General features: G+C 47.3%; 1 protein-coding gene across 4 annotated transcripts in view; it reads right to left on the reverse strand.

Annotated features, from left to right (window-relative positions):
• The window catches only part of arhgef4 (Rho guanine nucleotide exchange factor (GEF) 4), a 41,676-nt gene extending 34,875 nt beyond the window's left edge, over window positions 1–6,801 (reverse strand). For 2 of the 4 annotated variants that reach the window (XR_009932318.1, XM_062480009.1), the window contains exons 1-3: window positions 4,054–6,801; window positions 2,448–2,678; window positions 1,980–2,127 (exon numbers count right to left, since the gene is read on the reverse strand). Coding sequence is in view for 3 of the 4 variants with exons in the window: in XM_062480009.1 (XP_062335993.1) it covers window positions 1,980–2,127; window positions 2,448–2,678; window positions 4,054–5,490 (1,816 nt within the window). In the remaining variant the exon portion in view is untranslated. The remainder of the gene's footprint in view (window positions 1–1,979; window positions 2,128–2,447; window positions 2,679–4,053) is intronic. The other 2 variants (XM_062480011.1, XM_062480010.1) reach the window with 2 other exon arrangements.
• Between the last annotated feature and the right edge of the window lie 13,395 nt (window positions 6,802–20,196).

Below are 20,196 nucleotides of genomic sequence, written 5' to 3' on the forward strand. Positions count from 1 at the left end.
CTTTGCTTGTGGCGTTTCTGCAGCTGCCTTGCAGTAAAGCTATAGTTAGCCTAGCTATCCCCCAAGTTAACGGACGTGAAACGAATGTTCTGCTACAGGTAGTCACGCGTGTTTTTGTGACGTTAGTGACGTAGTGACGTTAGTAACATCAGTGACTGTGGCTAGCAAATTAGCCACCGTTAGCTTCACTTTTCACCAAAAAAACGCAATTTCTACTTAAACCATGCAACGGAACGTAAATAAAAATACAACCAACGCAATCGCTACCAAGACGAACCTTTTGACACCGCCGTTGTGTATGTAGTCCAAATATTGACTGATCCTTAGGGGGGCGAAAATAAACAATAATAAATAATATATATGTGAGAGAACAAAGGTTGTGCCCTTGCCGAAGGCAAAGCACACCCAATAATAAAGAAAATGTAGCAAACTTCAACAGGGCACCATTTTAGTAAGCAAAAAAAAAGAACAAAAGAAAAGCGTTCTATGACGCATTTTAAATATCAGGGTTAGGGTTAGATATAAATATCCTCGATCATGCAAATTTGATCGTGGGAAGCCAAAATCATGATTGTGATTAAAATTCGATAAATTGTGCAGCCCTAACGCACACCCATATACACACACTCATACACACACACCCATATACACACACTCATACACGCACACCCATGTACACACACACACCCATGTACACACACACACCCATGTACACACACACACCCATGTACACACACTCATACACGCACACCCATGTACACACACACACCCATGTACACACACTCATACACACACACCCATGTACACACACTCATACACGCACACCCATGTACACACACACACCCATGTACACACACTCATACACACACACCCATGTACACAAACCCCTGCACGCATGTCTGTTTTGTAACTGTCTATATTGTTTTGTATCTGTGTGTGTGTGTGTCACTACAGCCTGTAACTATGTAAAAGCTACCTGTCATTGATATGTAGTAATATCACTTTCTCAGCTCCCCTCTGTCCAATCTGAGCCAGTCACCACATCCATACCCTAACTCTAACTGAGTCACCACATCCATACCCTAACTCTAACTGAGTCACCACATCCATACCCTAACTCTAACTGAGTCACCACATCCATACCCTAACTCTAACTGAGTCACCACATCCGTGCTCTAACCCTAACCCCCCAGACACACTCACACGCTCACAAGAGGAGGAAACAAGCACCAAGCTCTCCTTTATCCAACAGCCCTGAATAAGGAACTAAAATGTGTTGCAACATTCCTAATAGAGTGTGTTTATCTTTATCCTCCCTCCCTCCAGCACCAGAAGACAGAGAGAATAACCAGACAGCTCAAGTACTGTGTCCTTCCCCAAGAGGGTTAGCCTAACCCTAACCCCAAGAGGAGGCCTGGACAATCCTGGACTCAGTAAGATTGGGTTAGGGTTAGGGTTAGGTTATCCTGGACTCAGTAAGATTGGAAAAGCGCCGCTAATGCAGAACACCGTCTTCAGACGACCGTCATGTAATCACAACTTAGAAACTAGATTTGTTCCTGAAGCTCTTCATGGTTTAAAAATAATATGGAGGGGGTAGTCAGGTGCTAATGTGCATTTACATGTAAACTATTTACTCAGAATACAGTGAATGTGCTGCCTTACATGTAAACTATTTACTCAGAATACAGTGAATGTGCTGCCTCCTTCTGGTTAGAGTACAGAACTACGTGGCTGGACTGGGCTCAGAGTTTGCAGGGACAAATAAAGTTGTTGCTCAATGGAAGCTGCTGGCATGTAAATACAGCTCTACCATGCTATATTTCCCTGTTATATGGTAAATACAGCTCTACCATGCTATATTTCCCTGTTCTATAGTAAATACAGCTCTACCATGGACTGTAACCCTGCTCTATGGTAAATAAAGCTACCATTAATAAATCTATGATAACTATGCTACATGGATGAAGGCTACTTACAGTGGTAGGAGGGGCGTCTTCTCCAGCCAAGACAGTCCAGTCCTACAGGGGTGCTCTGGGAGAAGCAGTGGGCCTTAAGGGGCGTCCCAGAGAGCCTGTACATGGTCCGCAGTGCCTCCGTGGCTGAGAGGGAGACTCGGGCATGGGCCTGGGGAGAAAGCAAAGCTGGGGATTGAATGAGGCCTTTTTTTTACTTCACATTTGTAAACTGTTGGTTTATGTTTAAAAAACACATTTGGCAATATGTCAATCATATATTTGTATAAAGCTTTGCTGAAGAGATGATCTGTGTAGAGATGTGGCTGACAGTTAAACAGCAGGACATGAAAGACATAAAGAAGATAAAAAAGGAACAAAAAACAAAACTTAAAAGAGCAGAAGACTGTCTGGCAGATGAAAAAGAGAAGGAAGACCAGGAAGGAGGAGGGGACTTCCATCTTGCTGTGGAGTTTGTTACGGTGGTCTTACTTTCTCCAGATCTTCAGGTAAGTGGGTGTTCAGCTGTCCCACGCTGCCCCTCACCGCTCGGCGTAGCACACACTGCCGTTTCTTCTCTTCCTCAATCCACAGGTCGTCACTACCGATCTGGTGACCGCGTCTCATTGGTGTAGATCTCACCGTGGCAGTCCCATGAAGCTTCCTGTCTGCTGCACTTTTGCCTCCTGATTGGCTGGCTGGTTTACGGCCATCTTGTGTGGCCTTTTGGATGAACATTTCACTGGTTTATCAACTTTAACGACCGATATGCTGCCTTATTATAAACAAACTGTATTTAGAAGTAATAAAACATGCAGTTGCAGCATTGTACTATTGACTATTTAGAAAGATAGGTATGTTTTATGTCTGTTTCACAGTTTAATTGTTTTGTATAAGATTCATCATGTATTGGTGCTTAAAGCACATCAAATACAGGTATGATACGATCACTGCTCTTGTTAAATCACTTCAGTTTACTTCACTGATTTCCTATGCCCATCAATACAAAGCTATAAAATAATAAAGCTTTACCCTGTTCGAGCTAAATCCATCACGACCCTGCTGCTACCACTAAGGCGGTATTACCTGCTGTTACCACTAGAGGGGATATTACCTGCTGCTACCACTAAGGCGGTATTACCTGCTGTTACCACTAGAGGGGATATTACCTGCTGTTACCACTAGAGGGGATATTACCTGCTCTTACCACTAGAGGGGATATTACCTGCTGTTACCACTAGAGGGTGTATTACCTGCTGTTACCACTAGAGGGGTATTACCTGCTGTTACCACTAGAGGGGATATTACCTGCTGTTACCACTAGAGGGGTAGTACCTACTGCTCCCACTAGAGGGGGTTTGCCCTGCTACGCGTGCTGTGGTAGCTGAGGTTGTTACCAAAGTTAATGGAGGAACAAGAGAACGAGACGGTTAACTCTCCCTAGTGACAGCCCTCTGGAGGAAAGAAAGAGCTGACTTTGCTTATTTACTCCTCCTGGTCCCTTTCTTTGGGAATGAGAGCAAGAAAGGAGGAGGAAGGATAAAGAGGTTCTTGTTCTGTTTTCCCACATACAGACACACAAACAAGAATGTTCACACAAGTGCGCACACATACTGCAAGAGTGGAGAGAGGATGGATGAACTGTTTTATATTCTGGGGGTGAGCTGGCCGGGGGCAGTAAAAGGGAGCTGGCAGCTCCCCAGCATCTTGATTGAGGGCTAAACAAGGCTTCTTTTATCTCTTCGATTTACAATGATGTTCATCAGAAAAACAGGCAGGCCATTCTATCTTAATGGAGAACAAAACAAGAGGGAACCCAAACTGAATGTCATGACAATGTTTCCCTTTTCTCATATACTCATAGAAAGTCATATGATCAAATGATAACTGTCTCTGGGGTGTTATTTTGATTTGAAGATGCATGTCTATTAGAGAATGCCTCAGTCAATAAAATATCATAGTTGTTTTGGTGATGTTTTAGAGTTACAGTTTTGAATGTAATGAACATTCATTACATTCATTTGTGTAGGGTTAGGGTTAGGGGCCATACATTGTAATCCCATATTTCAGACTGCCATGGCATTTTGTTCTGTCTTACCTCAAACTCATTGATGGACATAGAGGTGAGCAGGCTGATCTGGGACTGACTGTTCCCACCACTGTCTGCCATCTCCAGGGGGCTGAGGGAGGCCCCCATGGGCCCCGCCACCCCCATGGGCCCCACCACCCCCGGGGGCCCTGCCACCCTGAGGGGCCCCGCCCGGGGCTTCAGGGTCTTGGGTCTCTCCGGGGGATCGGTCAGGCCCTCCATGCTGGCGGACTGGCTCATGAAGAGGAGGGACAGAGCGCGTGCTGAGTGGGCCCTGCGCTGGGCAGCCAGCCGAGGGCTGCAGGGCTTGGGACTCATGGGTCTGACGGGAGTGTCTGCCGAACCCTCTGACGTCGCTGGTGACCTGGCCCAGCATGAGGGCAGCTGATTGGCTAGGGCTGCCACGGAGGCAGTGCTCAAGGGCGATAGGGGAGTGGCCAAGGAAGGAGGACCAGAGAACGAGATGGACAGACCGTTGGGTAGGCCTTTCCTCCTCTCACCCTCGGACCTGCACCCCTGAAGGCAGTCTTCCCCCTTGTCCTGTGGAACGCACCTCTTGGACAGAGGGTCAGTGTGACGCTGGCCTCTAAGACTGGAGGGTGACCCAGGGACACTCAGCCTGTCCAAGCTGGAAGCATGGTCTCTGATGTTCTGCTTGATGTCCTTGCTGCTCTCTGCGTCCGGTACAGACACAGTCCGTCTGGGCATCTCCGCCTCCTTCTTTAACTTCTTCCACGACTGTTGGGCTTTCACCGACTCGCCCTCCATCCCGGTGTTTGCCTGCTCCTCAGGCTCCACAAAGCGCAACTCAAACAGGCTAGACAAGGACCTGTGAGCCTGGGCGATGCGCATGCGCAGGTTGAGGCCGTCGTTGCTCCTCTTATATCCCAGGGCCTCGGCTGTCTGAGCCTGGCTGAGGTGAAGGCTTTCTGGGCTGAGAGCACCCTCCCCTGTGTCTTCTCCTCCCTTGGTGGTCTGGATGAAAAGCTGTTGGACATGGCGTGTGCATGGTGTGGAGGGAAAGAAGCCATAGTCCTCCTCTTCTGTCTCGAAGCGCCAAGAGGAAAAGGCCTTCTGGACAGTCTGGTTGTGGATGTCTCCCTTGATGAAGACCTCGTCATCAGAGTTGTCCTCCTGTTGCCCCTCCTGCTTCCTGCCCTGCTCCGCTATGAGGGATTTGTAGAAGGAGGGATCAGAATGCCCATCAGGGGACTCCCGGGGTGAACTCTCTCCCTTTCTGGTTTTCGAACTTTTGCCCTTTCTGAAAGAGGGCATCTTGGCAAAAACTGAGAACTTGGAGCCTAACTGGCTGGCCTTAACCTTACTCTTTTGTTTGCACAGATTTGTGTTTCCCAAAGTGGACTCTTCTGTCTCCTCGCTGTTGATGCTGGTTGTGTCAAAGTCACAGGACATGGAGGTCGGGCTGAAGTGCCTGTTGCTACCCATCTCTCTGTCCTGGGGTACGTTTGTAAACTGAAGGTCTTCAGGTTCGGATATTTGAGGGTCTGGCCGATGCTCTGACCAGTGTTCCTTGCCACCCTCAGAATGACAATGATTCTTAGAAGATTCTGAGAAGTCTGCAACATTCCCTTCCTCCTCCTCAACAGGCCTTATTATAGCAGACTCTCTACTTTCCTCATCCTCCACTTTGTCCTCATCCTCCACAATCCCAGAGTTCTCCTGGGAATGCTCGTCCTCTACAATTGGCTCGAGGCTGCTGATGGAGAGCAGGCTGAGGCTAACGTCAGGGTGTCTCACGATCCTGGCGCCATGCTGTGCACTATGAGGGCCGGGGGGAGTGTAGCAGCAGAACTCCTCAGCCAGAGTGTACTCCTCTTCAGGTGAACTGCAGCTCTCTCTGTCTACAGAAGGTTTATGTGGGTGGGAGCTGTGTTGCCATTCCTCTTTGTCTACGCCTTCTAATAGGAAACCTCTGGTCTCTAAATATGAGGCTGTGGGTTTGAGGCATTCCCTTGTGAGTGAGTCTGACTGCGAGACAAATGAGGACTTGGCGCAGTTAGAATGACGTACCTCTTCAGCCTCCCTGTAGCCTCCCTGTTGGGGGATGATGTTGGCATCCAGACCCCCGTCCTCCTGGAACCTCACCACCTCTTCCACGTCCACTGAGTTGAACGGGTCTCCCTCAGTGTGGTCTACCGACACGGCCGAGTCCTCGCTGCTCCAGTAGGCCTCGTGGTCCAGGGAGGCCAGGAACTCCTCCGAGTCCTGGAGGTCTTTAAGGAGGTGGGAGTCCGCTGAAGTGGATGTCCTGGATATGCTGGGGGGGTTAAGGGTAAAAGTTGCAGAGTCTGTCAGGACAGAGGGGGCAGATTTCTTTCCGTCCTCAAACCTGCTGTCTTCCAAGGACCTCCCTCTGGTCACCTCGTCACCATTAGATGAACGCCTTCTGGGTTTAGTGTTGTTGTTGGAGTCTGAGAAGGAGGGGGGAGAGACCTTGACGTGACAGGGGGGTGGAGGGGTGCGATTCAGCTTTGGTTGCTCTGGAACTGAGCTTGCAGGTTCTGAGCTGTGAATGGATCCAGTCTTGGCTGGTTCAGTTGACCTTCTACTAGTTGTGCTAAACTCACACTGTGTCAAGTTTACGTGTGTGTCGAGAGAGAGTTCAAGGAAGACCCCGCTAGGGCTGCAAGGCTGCTCTGTTTCCCTGGAGCTCTGATGCCCTCTACTGTGCTCTGCTGACGTGCCAGTGTTGGACCATGACTCTGAGGAATTAGCTGTGCTTTCTGCTACAATATCCTGCCCCTGCTGAAGGTAAACATTATCCTCTGCTTCATCTCTCTTTCTCTCCCAGGACAGGGAATGGGATGACTTCCCCTTTTCTGCTCTGGTCTCCAATAACAGCTGAGAGGAGGTCTCCAACCTTGAGCTATCACAGTGGAAAGTTGTGTCTATGTAGGGGTTGGTAATGAGGCATTCCTTAAACTCCTCCTCAGTGTCAAACTGTATCTGATCCCAACCAGGCTGGGGCTCAGTGGGGACACCCAGGGCCCCCCCACCTGCCCTCTTCCCTGAAATACGTTCCTCTCCCTTGGGTGAGCCCAGGCCAGAGTCCCCCTGGGCCTGGAGCTCAGGGATCAGACCCTGCCCTGAGCAAACCTCCTGGGAACTTGAGTTCTGGGTTTGTTGTTGTTTATGCCCTAGTGTTTGTTGTTGATTGCAGGTAAAACCATCTCCATCTCGCCTGGTAAGTGGGACAGGTGGGGTGAACTGGGTTCCAGCTGGATGGACCCTCTTCCTGTCCGGTGCAGGGGAAGACGGGTTTAGAACGCAGACACTTAATGAAACAGGCAGTCCCGCCTCTGTGGGACAGCTCCCGTTTCCTGTGTTAATGGCCTCCTCAGTCTGCTGTGAGTGTTTGGAAGTCTCTGGGATGTTTGTACTGTAGGAAATTTGATTATCAAGTTTCACTGTAAACTGAGGATTACAGTTTTTTTCTGAATTCTGTTCATCTACAGTATGAGTGGGCACAGCTTCTGTGTAATTTTGAATCAAGAACTCATGTTTTGTGGTTGTGCTAAGTTGGTATGCTCCGTTTGAGTTATGTAAATCTGTATGATGTTTCTCTGTGTTTTGCTGTTGAGCCTCTGAAATACTATCCTCTGAGTTGTCTATCTGTATGTTGCATGTGTCTGTGCCTTGTGAGAAGTGTACCTCTGTGCTGTGCTGGTGTGGAGTGTTAGTGTTGTGGTTGCTTGCGTTGTGCTGGTGTTGAATATCTCTGCTGTGAGTAGAAGTATCATGCATCTCTCTGCTGTTTTGCTGTCCAGAGTTGTGATTTTCTGTGCGTTGGTGTTGAACTACAGCTTTGTGTGTGTCTATGCCTTGTCTATCTGTGCAGTGCTGGTCTGGAACATTTGTGCCGCATGTTTGTGTGCAGGGTAGAGAGCGTGTGTCTGTGTCTGGCCTGTTTGTCACTGTGCTGGCGTTATTTAGTGACGTGATGCAGTGCTTCTCTGTGCTGGCTGTGCCTCTCCCTGCTCTGCATACGTCTCTAGGGGTCTCCCTGGGGCTGGAGGCGGACTCCCTGCGCCGGGCCCTGCTATCACACAGTGTGTGGTCACACAGTGTGTGGTAGCTGCTGCTGTCCAGGAGCCACTCAGTGTGCAGCTCCTCTATGTCCAGCATCACTGAGAAGCCATCTGGACCCAGGTCCGTCAGCGTGTCGCTGTGCCACGAGCGTGAATCAAAGTTATCCTCTGACACACCGCCAGCGGTCCTGTTGCTCCAATCCTCAGGGTCTCCCAGCTGCTGACCCAGGTCTCCCTGCTCCAGACGCAGATTTACCCCGTGCTGGAGGGAGTCTTCTAGAGCATCCTGAGGCTGAGGAAATAACAGAAAGGGAGGCATGAGGGAAAGAGAGACAGAGAGGAGTAAAGCTTAGCTTAATGCGGCTAAGATTGTAAGATTAGCTCAGTACGTCTCCTGATGAAACACACTGCTGTGAACCACGGGAATATTCAGCAGTCCCAGAAATGGTCCATTTAGAGCATTGAAACTAAGATGCTTAAGATAATTCATAAAAACAAACACAACATACAAGTAAACATACGGTATGCGCCTGGATGAACCAATGTTATGTCAGTTCAATCAATATTAGTGATCTCTCCCTCTCTCTTCCGTGTATTTGTAACTGAACTGAGTATCAGTCACCCTTTCTCTCTGTTTGCACAGGTTTAGGGTTAGGCCTACAGGCATCTAACATCACAATTCATTTCTACATTGACACATGACAAGAACATGCAGCCAAAAACCCCAAGCACAATGCTTACTATGACAAACACATGCCTTTACACAGCCACATGCCTTTATAACAATCACACACACACACTACTTTGGTCAGCTTACCCTCCAGAGGCTGAATATTCCAACTGTGTCCAGAATCAAACTGTAGAAGCGAGCCATGACCCAGCTAAGCACAGCTCCCATGGTCCCTCATACACACACTCCTACACACACTCGCTTTCACAATCTGTACGGTCTTCTTTCATCGCTCCCACCCTCCTCTAACCCTAACCCTGGCTGCTCCCTCCTGCCCTCTCCTTCCTGTCCGAAATGTTTTTGTCATCTTGGTTATCTCCTATTGCAGCCCATCTCCCTTGGGGGAACTTTGAATATTGTTTGTATGTGTGGGGGGGTTCCTAGCCAAGTCCTTACAAGTATATATACACACTTGTGTATATATATATCTGGCCTACCTGCACTGACTAGCCCTGATACAACCCACAGTCCTTAAAGGTTTCCATGAAAGTAAACAACACAGCCTCTTGCAATTCCTGCTTCTCGGATCTCTAGAGTTTTAATCTACTCCCTTGGAGGCCTGGCAGAGCAGTGCTTAAACGCCACGGAACAGAAGCACTACTAAGAAGCCTGTCTTTAAATAGACCTGGAGGGATGTCTGGAGTGCATGACAGGACAGAAACCTGCCACGCCTGAGGAGGCTGTGTAGCACCTCAACAACTATGTCAAGTTGTATCTTCATCTCAAGTGTATGTTTCTGTAAATCCTGCTTCAATAGCAAAACAAGATTTTTAGTAGCTTCTACATCATGGATATGTTCAGTGGAGCATGTATAATGGGCATAAGCCCTTGATCCAAATCAAACTATCTTTATTGACCCTGTAAAGGAAAACAGCACATGCAGCTTTAAAGCTGTCCTGCTGAGACCCGGCTACAACATTCGCTGTCACAGATGGGTTGAACGAGTGCCAACAGTCTTACCAAGGGAATACAGGCGAGCCAATTACGCAACTAACACTAAACCACTGCATGAGTACAATCAACGTGACCTTGAAAACAATTTTCAGTTCAAATACATGTATAAATAAACTAAACCAGTCACACTGCAAAACTAACTGGACTGAGAAAATGAAGACATTCATACATACACAGAACTGGTCTATATGCACAAAACATTCAAAGAGTCGTCAGTATAAAACTGTAAATGTTGAGTTATTTCATGTTGTGTGCTACTTCCAGAACAATAAGAAACAACTCTCATCTGCAGTTCTGTAGCTGACGTGTTTGAGTGTTGATAGCTGCAGCAGCCGGGAGCCCTACAGGTCATCAGTACTGTGCTGGTGCTAGGTTAGATAATGTAGCTACTGAAGGCTTAGCATCAGTACTGTGCTGGTGCTAGGTTAGATAATGTAGCCACTGAAGGCTTAGCAGGGTAATGGTTCTGGGATTCTTAAGAATAAACTGTTTGGTTTCCATGAGATAACACTGTGTGTGGAGCTACTGGGATATCTCATCAGGGAGCTTGTTTACTGAATTATTTGCTAAACATGAGCAAGATACTGGACTGGTTAGCCATTCAGTTGGTAGCGAGATACTGGGTAACCATTGCTAACTAGAGCTAACCTTCTACATTGTGCAGGTCAGGGTTCTAGAATGAGTATTCCAGAACACAAAGGCAGGATTCTAGAATGTGAGTGTTCAGGTCAGATCAGTGGAGCTGCACATACGCCCTGGGAATCTCAGGGCTTTATTCATTTTCTCTCTGGGACAACAATGTGCCTGGGGAGGAGTTTGGGGCAACAGCAAAGGGAAGAACAAAGGCAGCATTTCATAAATAATCTTCTCAAAGACAAAGTTTAATTAAGCTCTTCAGTAGCCAATGGACCCCATGACAACCCATCTGTCACTGAGTCAGTGTGTGTTTGGTTGAGCTCCAGCCTCCAGCCCCAAACTCCTGCCCCATCCATCAGGGTTAAGGTTAACATTTACATTTAGTCATTTAGCAGACGCTCTTATCCAGAGCGACTTACAGTAAGTACAGGGAGATTCCCCCCGAGGCAAGAAGGGTGAAGTGCCTTGCCCAAGGACACAACGTCATTTTGCACGGCCGGGAATCGAACCGGCAACATTCTGAGTAATAGCGCGATTCCCTAACCGCTCAGCCATATAAAACATTTCAATAAGCCGACTAGCAACCTATTTCTCTCTTTAACATCTGATATAAAACCCAAATACATTTGAAAAGATTTCTACAAAGTTTCAATGCAAGAATTTCCCTTACTTAAGATATGAAAAAAACCTCCATGCAAAACAACAACAGTATAATGAAGAGGGAGCATCTGTTTACAGTCAACACAATGTAAACAATGCTTGAGGATTGTGCTCTCTAGTTCAGCATGAGAGATGAGGAACTCATGACTACACATGGAGTCATTGCCTAGTACATCCAGCCAGCCCACTTACTTACTGGAACAAAAAACTACAGTTAAAGTAAAAAATGTTGCATTAATAAATGCAAAAGGAGAGGGACAGAGAACAAGAGAGATAAAGATAAGATAAGAGAGAGAGACACAGAGAGAGGTGGAGAGAGATAAAGAGGGAGAGACAGAGAGAGGTAGAGAGAGATCGAGGGGGAGAGAGAAACAGAGAGAGCTGTTTTGCCATGTACTCTGAATAAAGCAAAGGCCTTACCTGGAAAATAGTACGGAGGAAGTACATGACACTCAGCATTTTCAGACGACCTCTCACTATTCTCCTCACTCGTCTGTCCCCATGCCTCTCATCCTCCTGTCCTCTCCCCCAGCCCTGCTACGCTGGGGCTCTGCCGAGCGCTGCTCACTCAGGCTCACAACCTGTTGCTATTTCAGAAAGACTTAGGAAGTGAGGCCGGTAGAGGGAGGAATGGAGGCAGAGAGGAGGGAGTAAAGCCTGAAGCTTATGGCAGAGTTGCATAACAGAGAGGGAAAGCCCAGGCAGACAGAGGAGTCTTGGAGCACCTGTGTCTGGCTAACCCTAACCCTGCTGCAGGTGTCTGGCTAACCCTAACCCTGCTGCAGGTGTCTGGCTAACCCTAACCCTGCTGCAGGTGTCTGGCTAACCCTAACCCTGCTGCAGGTGTCTGGCTAACCCTAACCCTGCTGCAGGTGTCTGGCTAACCCTAACCCTGCTGCAGGTGTCTGGCTAACCCTAACCCTGCTGCAGGTGTCTGGCTAACCCTAACCCTGCTGCAGGTGTCTGGCTAACCCTAACCCTGCTGCAGGTGTCTGGCTAACCCTAACCCTGCTGCAGGTGTCTGGCTAACCCTAACCCTGCTGCAGGTGTCTGGCTAACCCTAACCCTGCTGCAGGTGTCTGGCTAACCCTAACCCTGCTGCAGGTGTCTGGCTAACCCTAACCCTGCTGCAGGTGTCTGGCTAACCCTAACCCTGCTGCAGGTGTCTGGCTAACCCTAACCCTGCTGCAGGTGTCTGGCTAACCCTAACCCTGCTGCAGGTGTCTGGCTAACCCTAACCCTGCTGCAGGTGTCTGGCTAACCCTAACCCTGCTGCAGGTGTCTGGCTAACCCTAACCCTGCTGCAGGTGTCTGGCTAACCCTAACCCTGCTGCAGGTGTCTGAGACAACCAAACAAGAAAACTTGGATTTCACACTTGGGGACACTAACATTCAGAGGGTTCAGTGTAACTGAGATAGCCAGTAAGCTGTATTAACTGAGGGAGTTTTTCTTCAGAGTTAGAGTTGTTCTTTAGAGTAGCCATGAGAATTTGAACACAGGTGGCTTCATGAATAATGCTTTGTTGTTAAGGATGCTTCACTTAGGTGCCTAATCATGTCAGTTTACAGAATCCCAACTGTAAAAGAAAGAAGATCCTTTTACTTGTCTAGATTACAGCATATCTATTCCACAGCACACATTCAGTTCTATGATCCTACAATTACAAACATGAACCTGTCAAACTGTATGCCTTGCATTGAATGCTAACAAATGCAACAGAATACACTCAACTTTAGCAATAAGAGAACACAATCAATGTAAAATGACAAACATTGCCCTCAGCTGTTTGATATATGTCACTACAGCTGTTTGATATATGTCACTACATTTCCTGCTTTGTCCCCCCTCTCAACATCTGACCAGTGACTGTTCCTGCTCCCAATCACTGCCCATCTACCCTGGCCTGGGCCTCTACACCATCACCGTGGCAACCAAACAGACATGTGCCACTCAGTCTCTTACACAGGTGATTGGTATTAGCTGATTAGTGGAGTCACAAGACAGTTTGATAGTATTTCGACCTAATACAATTTACAAGAGGTGACTCTGCAGGTGCTGCTAATATCTCTTTTACTACCATTGCTAATGGAACTGTTTTGTTCTACTACGCCATTGAGTGCATTCACTTGACCATGAGAAACCCGATTACTAGCAATTGTCGGTTTATGCCAATAATACGATTAGGCTACTCCGTTTACATGTGTCTTTTTATTAATCGTTGTATGCTCCACGGACAAAACTTGCACCATCATCCTTCTGCAACAAAGTGTCGCCGTGTCTTCCTGTATCGGCCCTACTGCTGTATGTTTCATTCAATCAACACATTGAATCCAACTAAGAAAGCCGAGTAAACGCACTCAATGATAGGCTACATCTGCTACTGCTATTACTATCCCAACTATAATTTCAGCTGTTAAAACTATAATATTCTTGTTACGACTAGCTAGCCTACTTCTTCTTCTGTTTAACAGTTCAGCTTTCGGCTTCTCCCGCATTGTAGGCTATTTAAGCTTTGTTAGATGATGCAGTTCAGCTTCCACACTGCCTCTTGAAATTCAACTATTTCTTTGATTGTTTCACAACGTTGAAACGTATTCTCCCGCATTGTATTTAAGCACTTAGCTTTGTTAGATGATGCAGTTCAGCTTCCACACTGCCTCTTTTGTGTGACTCACACATTTTTGAAATTCATTTCAGCTTGCGGGTATTTTCTAATTTCTGTATTTTCAGCAATTAAAAATAAATAAATTCATCTTTCAGTATTCCAACGCATTTTCTGCAGGAAATGCACTTTCTAGTTCTATCTCACTCTCTCTCACCCTCTCTCACTCTCTCTCACCCTTTCATCTCTTTATCTCTTTCTATGTGTTTCTCTTCTCTGAGAGATACTCGTCTTTTAGCAGTTCCACTGTAACCTTTGGTAACAGTAGAGTGGGCATAGCCGCGCATCCGCTCCAACATTTGCATGACAAGTGTGGAGGGAGGATGGGGGATGGCTCACACCAAGTCCACACTAAAGCACATAACCCAAGCGCCCCCCAACACACACACTACAAGATCTCCTACAACATTCATAATACAACATGCAATTTATCTCCTTCACCCCCTTTCTGTTTCCACTGCCTCCACTTTGTGCTTTGTTTCCTCCTCACAGGCATGAGAGACTGGTGTGTTTGGTCATTCTGAGCGGAGGATGTGGTTTTGTAATGTTCCTCTCCACTCGTCAGAATGTGGTGCAGAATGTGGAGAGATAAGTGGCCGAGCTAATTAAGATCCTTTAGTTCAATCACTGTAGCAGAAAGACAAGGATGTTCAATGAGGCTAAATGCTAATGGCTCTCACTCCCTCACTGGGGGCCTGTGTGGTCTGCCAGGCTGAGACCAAGGAGTGATGAAAGGAGGGTGGGCTAGCCCCAACCCCAGCCTCTAGCAGGCTGAGACCAAGGAGTGATGAAAGGAAGGTGGGCTAGCCCCAACCCCAGCCTCTAGCAGGCTGAGACCAAGGAGTGATGAAGGGAGGGTGGGCTAGCCCCAACCCCAGCCTCTAGCAGGCTGAGACCAAGGAGTGATGAAAGGAGGGTGGGCTAGCCCCAACCCCAGCCTCTAGCAGGCTGAGACCAAGGAGTGATGAAAGGAGGGTGGGCTAGCCCCAACCCCAGCCTGTAGCAGGCTGAGACCAAGGAGTGATGAAGGGAGGGTGGGCTAGCCCCAAACCCAGCCTCTAGCAGGCTGAGACCAAGGAGTGATGAAAGGAGGGTGGGCTAGCCCCAACCCCAGCCTCTAGCAGGCTGAGACCAAGGAGTGATGAAGGGAGGGTGGGCTAGCCCCAACCCCAGCCTCTAGCAGGCTGAGACCAAGGAGTGATGAAAGGAGGGTGGGCTAGCCCCAACCCCAGCCTCTAGCAGGCTGAGACCAAGGAGTGATGAAAGGAGGGTGGGCTAGCCCCAACCCCAGCCTCTAGCAGGCTGAGACCAAGGAGTGATGAAGGGAGGGTGGGCTAGCCCCAAACCCAGCCTCTAGCAGGCTGAGACCAAGGAGTGATGAAGGGAGGGTGGGCTAGCCCCAAACCCAGCCTCTAGCAGGCTGAGACCAAGGAGTGATGAAAGGAGGGTGGGCTAGCCCCAACCCCAGCCTCTAGCAGGCTGAGACCAAGGAGTGATGAAAGGAGGGTGGGCTAGCCCCAAACCCCAGCCTCTAGCAGGCTGAGACCAAGGAGTGATGAAGGGAGGGTGGGCTAGCCCCAAACCCAGCCTCTAGCAGGCTGAGACCAAGGAATGATGAAGGGAGGGTGGGCTAGCCCCAACCCCAGCCTCTAGCAGGCTGAGACCAAGGAGTGATGAAGGGAGGGTGGGCTAGCCCCAACCCCAGCCTCTAGCAGGCTGAGACCAAGGAGTGATGAAGGGAGGGTGGGCTAGCCCCAACCCCAGCCTCTAGCAGGCTGAGACCAAGGAATGATGAAGGGAGGGTGGGCTAGCCCCAACCCCAGCCTCTAGCAGGCTGAGACCAAGGAGTGATGAAGGGAGGGTGGGCTAGCCCCAACCCCAGCCTCTAGCAGGCTGAGACCAAGGAGTGATGAAAGGAGGGTGGGCTACAGGGTTCTAAATTAACACCCGCCAACCCGCCAAATGCGGGTTAAAATTCATTTTGGCGGGTGTTAATAAAAACTCACTAGCCAGTTTGGCCGGTGATACATGAGGCATTAGATGAATGATACATAAGGCTCTGTTCTCGGCATGGTTCTCGGTCATTTATCCCCCTGGCAGTACTTCCTAAGTTTCCCATGAATACTGTGCCGTAATGCTACGTGATAACGTTTTATACGCCCATTGGCTGCGCGCAGTTGAAGTAAAACCGGCGCGAGAAACCGTGGAAACGAACGGAGCGTCCACCAGAAAACACAAGGAAGAAGTCAAACGAAGCATAGCGGATCATAGGAGGTAATAAGAGCTAGCTCGAGTAGTAAAGTAAAAAGTTAACTTAATGCGGCGGTGGTTAGGACAAACTTCTGGGGGCGAGAAGAGGAACGAGGCAGGGGATGAGGATATTGATAGCACTAGAGAAACGAAGAAAAGAAAATGTAATGCCAAATGGCTGACGGGTCGGGAATGGCTTGTGTTTGACAATGAAAATGTTGTCATGTTTTGTAAGGATTGCCACATATAGTCTACGCATAAGAAAAATTATGTTGCTTACTGACACAGTCTAGTGTCATGTAAATACACTGTTCTTAATAAAGAGTATATTATGTCAGTTTAATTAATGCCTGCTTAGGACAAAACGTTACTGTAAATGCATGGGCAGGAGGCAATCTCATCATGGACGTTTTAGCCATTTACAATAAATCGTGTCCTTACTTAGTCACGTGTTGGTGATTTCACATACCATTGCATCATGCTTCATTTTACTTCATTTTCTGTGTTTTTCATGCCAACAATGTTAATAAAATGATCAAATTCATTCAGTGAAACTCATAATTGTTCTTATTTTCACCGGAAAGAATTTGGCTAGTGGAAATTCTGATTGGCTGGTAACTTTCTAAAGTTACCAGCCAAATTGGCTGGTGAACAAAAAAGTTAATTTAGAACCCTGGTGGGCTAGCCCCAAACCCAGCCTCTAGCAGGCTGAGACCAAGGAGTGATGAAAGGAGGGTGGGCTAGCCCCAACCCCAGCCTCTAGCAGGCTGAGACCAAGGAATGATGAAGGGAGGGTGGGGTTAGGGTTGGTCAGTGGCTCGTTTTCATCCTTATTACCACTGGTAAAGACAGGCTGGAACCTAGAGCAGAGTAACCTACTTCCCTATATCTAACTAACCCTAACCTCTACAGAGTACACTCTACAGACACGCAGGACGCAGGAGTAAAGCATGGGACAGCTCTATCCTGCAGCTCCTTACTTTCATTCACAAAGCTTTGTTCTGCAACAAATAAGGAATTCCCAAATATCTCTGTTGTGTTGCTAGCCAGGACCCCTCATCTGTAAGGGGAATGTGAGGGGGTTGCCTCTGGACACTAGTTTAGGGATCACACAGCGTTGTGTGTGTGTGTTTGACCATACATTGTACCACACATGGTCAGGCAAACTCACACATACCACTCAAAGGGTGGTGCGACCCAATCTTACCCCAACCCCATGTAAACAACACATAAGAGTTTCAAGCAAGTCTGAAGACTGATTTAATGCATCTTACTCTAACCCAACCCTTCCACCAGGAAGTTCTCATGAGAGGTATTAGTGTAAACTCTGGCCTAGATCCTCTCACTAATCTACTCCATACTACTAGAGAGGGTACAATTTCTGGGGAAATTGTAGGGTGTGCTTGCTTGCGTCGGTTGCACAGGGGTCCGTTTTTGGATGACATTTTTACAACTGATATTTCTGTATATTTTATATAAAAATGCATACTTATTATTCATAAAGATTACATAGATTTAAAAGATTTTTTGCTGCTCATTTACAACTGAAAATACGAGTGAAGTGTAGAATGAAATAGATGTCTTTTCATTTCCCCTGCAAGAGGCAGCCTCATCGTTGAATCAAAACGAATAAATTTGGCAGACCGGTGTAAAAAATTGACCTAATCTCTATGACTTAAACGTCCTTTTAAGTTTTCCCTTCTCGTGATATTTTAAGGCATTTAGCCTACTCATATTGCATTCATTCATGAATAAAGAAACCCCTTTGAAGATTATTCTACGACGTTACCCGGCAGTATAAGATGGAATCGCGATTCAAACAGTACCATCTGCTAACTGAAAATATGCCCCCAAAAACGTAAATAAGCTTGACATTTATTTAGTGGAAAATCGCTTTCATAAAAAGCTCACTGGGTAGCGATCATTGTCAGTAACAACGCCAAGTGCGATATAGCCCTGTGTGGAGAAGCTGCCCCGGTAAATTGTACTACGGTACAGTACACTACTGCTGTGTTCGTCTTGGTAGCGATTGCGTTGGTTGAATTTGATTTAACGTTCCGTTGTACGGTTTAGGCTGAAATTAATTATTTTCATGAACAGATTGACAAAGTTTAGGCTGTGGCAATGAAGTTAAGGTTAGTAGTTAGATAGATTTTTGATTTAAGTAAGGGGAGTGCCGAACATTTTCTGTTGCCGTTTGACTTCGTACAGCTGTAGATGTTTTGGTAGTGTCTCGCGTAGGCTACAGCGTTTCAGTGAGCAACACTGGTTTGAAACCACAGGTAATGATAATTTCACCCACAAATCGTTTACTTGTAATGTAATGTCATAATAAATCCTACAACGAAAATGTATTTGTGAGGAATGTTTATTTTAACGATTGAAAACAGAAGCATCATAGACCACTGTGGTATGTGTTGCCCGGGCAACAGAGGCTAATGTCATGATGCTAATACTTCAGTGACATAGTAGACTACTGTTTCCGAAAGTAGATGTACTTCCTTAATAAAATCAGCTTATATTGTACATTACACGTCACAATTGTGTGTCATATCAGAAAGTAAAATTAGTAAATAGTTATCACCCTGGCCTCTTTGCTTGTGGCGTTTCTGAAGCTGCCTTGCAGTAAAGCAGTTAGCTTAGCTATCTCCCAGAAGTTAACGAGCTGCTAAACTAATGTTCTGCTAGAGGTAGTCACGCGAGTTTTCGTGACGTTAGTGACGTAAGTAGCGTCATTGACTGTGGCTAGCAAGTTAGCCACCGTTAGCTTCACTTTTCGCCACAAAAACTTAATTTCCACTTAAACCATGCAACGGAACGTAAATCCCAATAGAAGCAACTCAATGGCTATCAAGAAAAAACTTTTGACACCTAGGTTGTCTATGTAGGCCAAATATTGACTGAGTTTTAGGGGGGCAAAAATAATAATAAAAATAATAATAATAATATATATGTGAGAGAACAAAGGTTGTTCCCTTGCCGAAGGCAAAGCACACCCAATAATATATATGTGAGAGAACAAAGGTTGTGCCCTTGCCGAAGGCAAAGCACACCCAATAATGTCAGTACACAGAACACTGCCCCCTTCCTACCCCACTGCTGCAAACCGTTACACAATGACAACAGGAGATCTACTGTACTGGAACTTGTTGAGGAGTAACTGGAGCACCCTCTGAACACGCTCTTTGATCCACACTCCCCTATCCTTCCGGCCCACTCCCCTATCCTTCCGGCCCACTCCCCTATCCTTCCGGCCCACTCCCCTGCCCCTTTCCTTCTTCTGTCCCTCTCCTCCCTCCCTCCCTTAATCCCTGTCTCTCAGATGGAGAAACAGACAGTGGAGTACACAGTGCTCCAGTCACAAGACCCAACACAGGCCCAAAGGTGTGTGTTTCTGAAAGCGAGAGAGCTAAACAGTCATTGTGCATGTGTGTCATAAATCAGAAAACAATTGAGTGTTAGCATCCACTAGCAGTAGGCTAGCTAGCTCCAGCTGGCTGTTAGCAATAGGCTGTCTACTCATTTGTCCATGATATTCTCTTTCAGGGTTGGTTATCTTAGCAGGAGTGGATTAATAGGGTTGGAAATGGCTTTGATTATGACCAAATGCATACAGCTCTACTTGGAACTAGTTTTTTTTAGATAGAGAGTGCCAATGCACTCTGGGTGGCACTTAGGGTGTGGATGCCCCTGTCTGCCAAGAGAGAGGGCACACTATCCTGGTCTGGACAGCAGGACTGAACCCTGGCATTAACCTAAGCACTGGGCTTGGCACACCAAGTGGGTGACCTTCAGCTGACTGCAGCTTTTGAGATGGGGCACATTAGCAAGAGACAGAACTGTCTAGTCACCTCAGGGTTTCCCACAGCACTTTTCAGTTAAGGCGGCCGCCTAAGGACACACGCCTGCCACCTTAACTACGTCGTCAAAAAAAACCCTCTGTCCTGTTTTCTCCCTTCCATTCCAAAACGCCAGTCTCCCTTCTCTGCAGAACGCATTAATTAGTCTATCGCACAAACTACCCCCCCCCCCGCATTAGTCTTTCGCACAAACTACCCCCTCTCCCCCCCCCCGCATTAGTCTATTGCACAAACTAGCCCCCCTCCCCCCACGGTCTGACGGCAAACCCCCACCATACCACCTTAACTCAGACTCAGATTTGAATTTCAACTCTCACATTAATAAAGTGACCAAAACAGCTTTCTTTCAC

The sequence above is a fragment of the Osmerus eperlanus genome, chromosome 15 (assembly GCF_963692335.1).
Source record: "Osmerus eperlanus chromosome 15, fOsmEpe2.1, whole genome shotgun sequence".
In the NCBI taxonomy this organism is placed as follows: Eukaryota; Metazoa; Chordata; class Actinopteri; order Osmeriformes; family Osmeridae; genus Osmerus; species Osmerus eperlanus.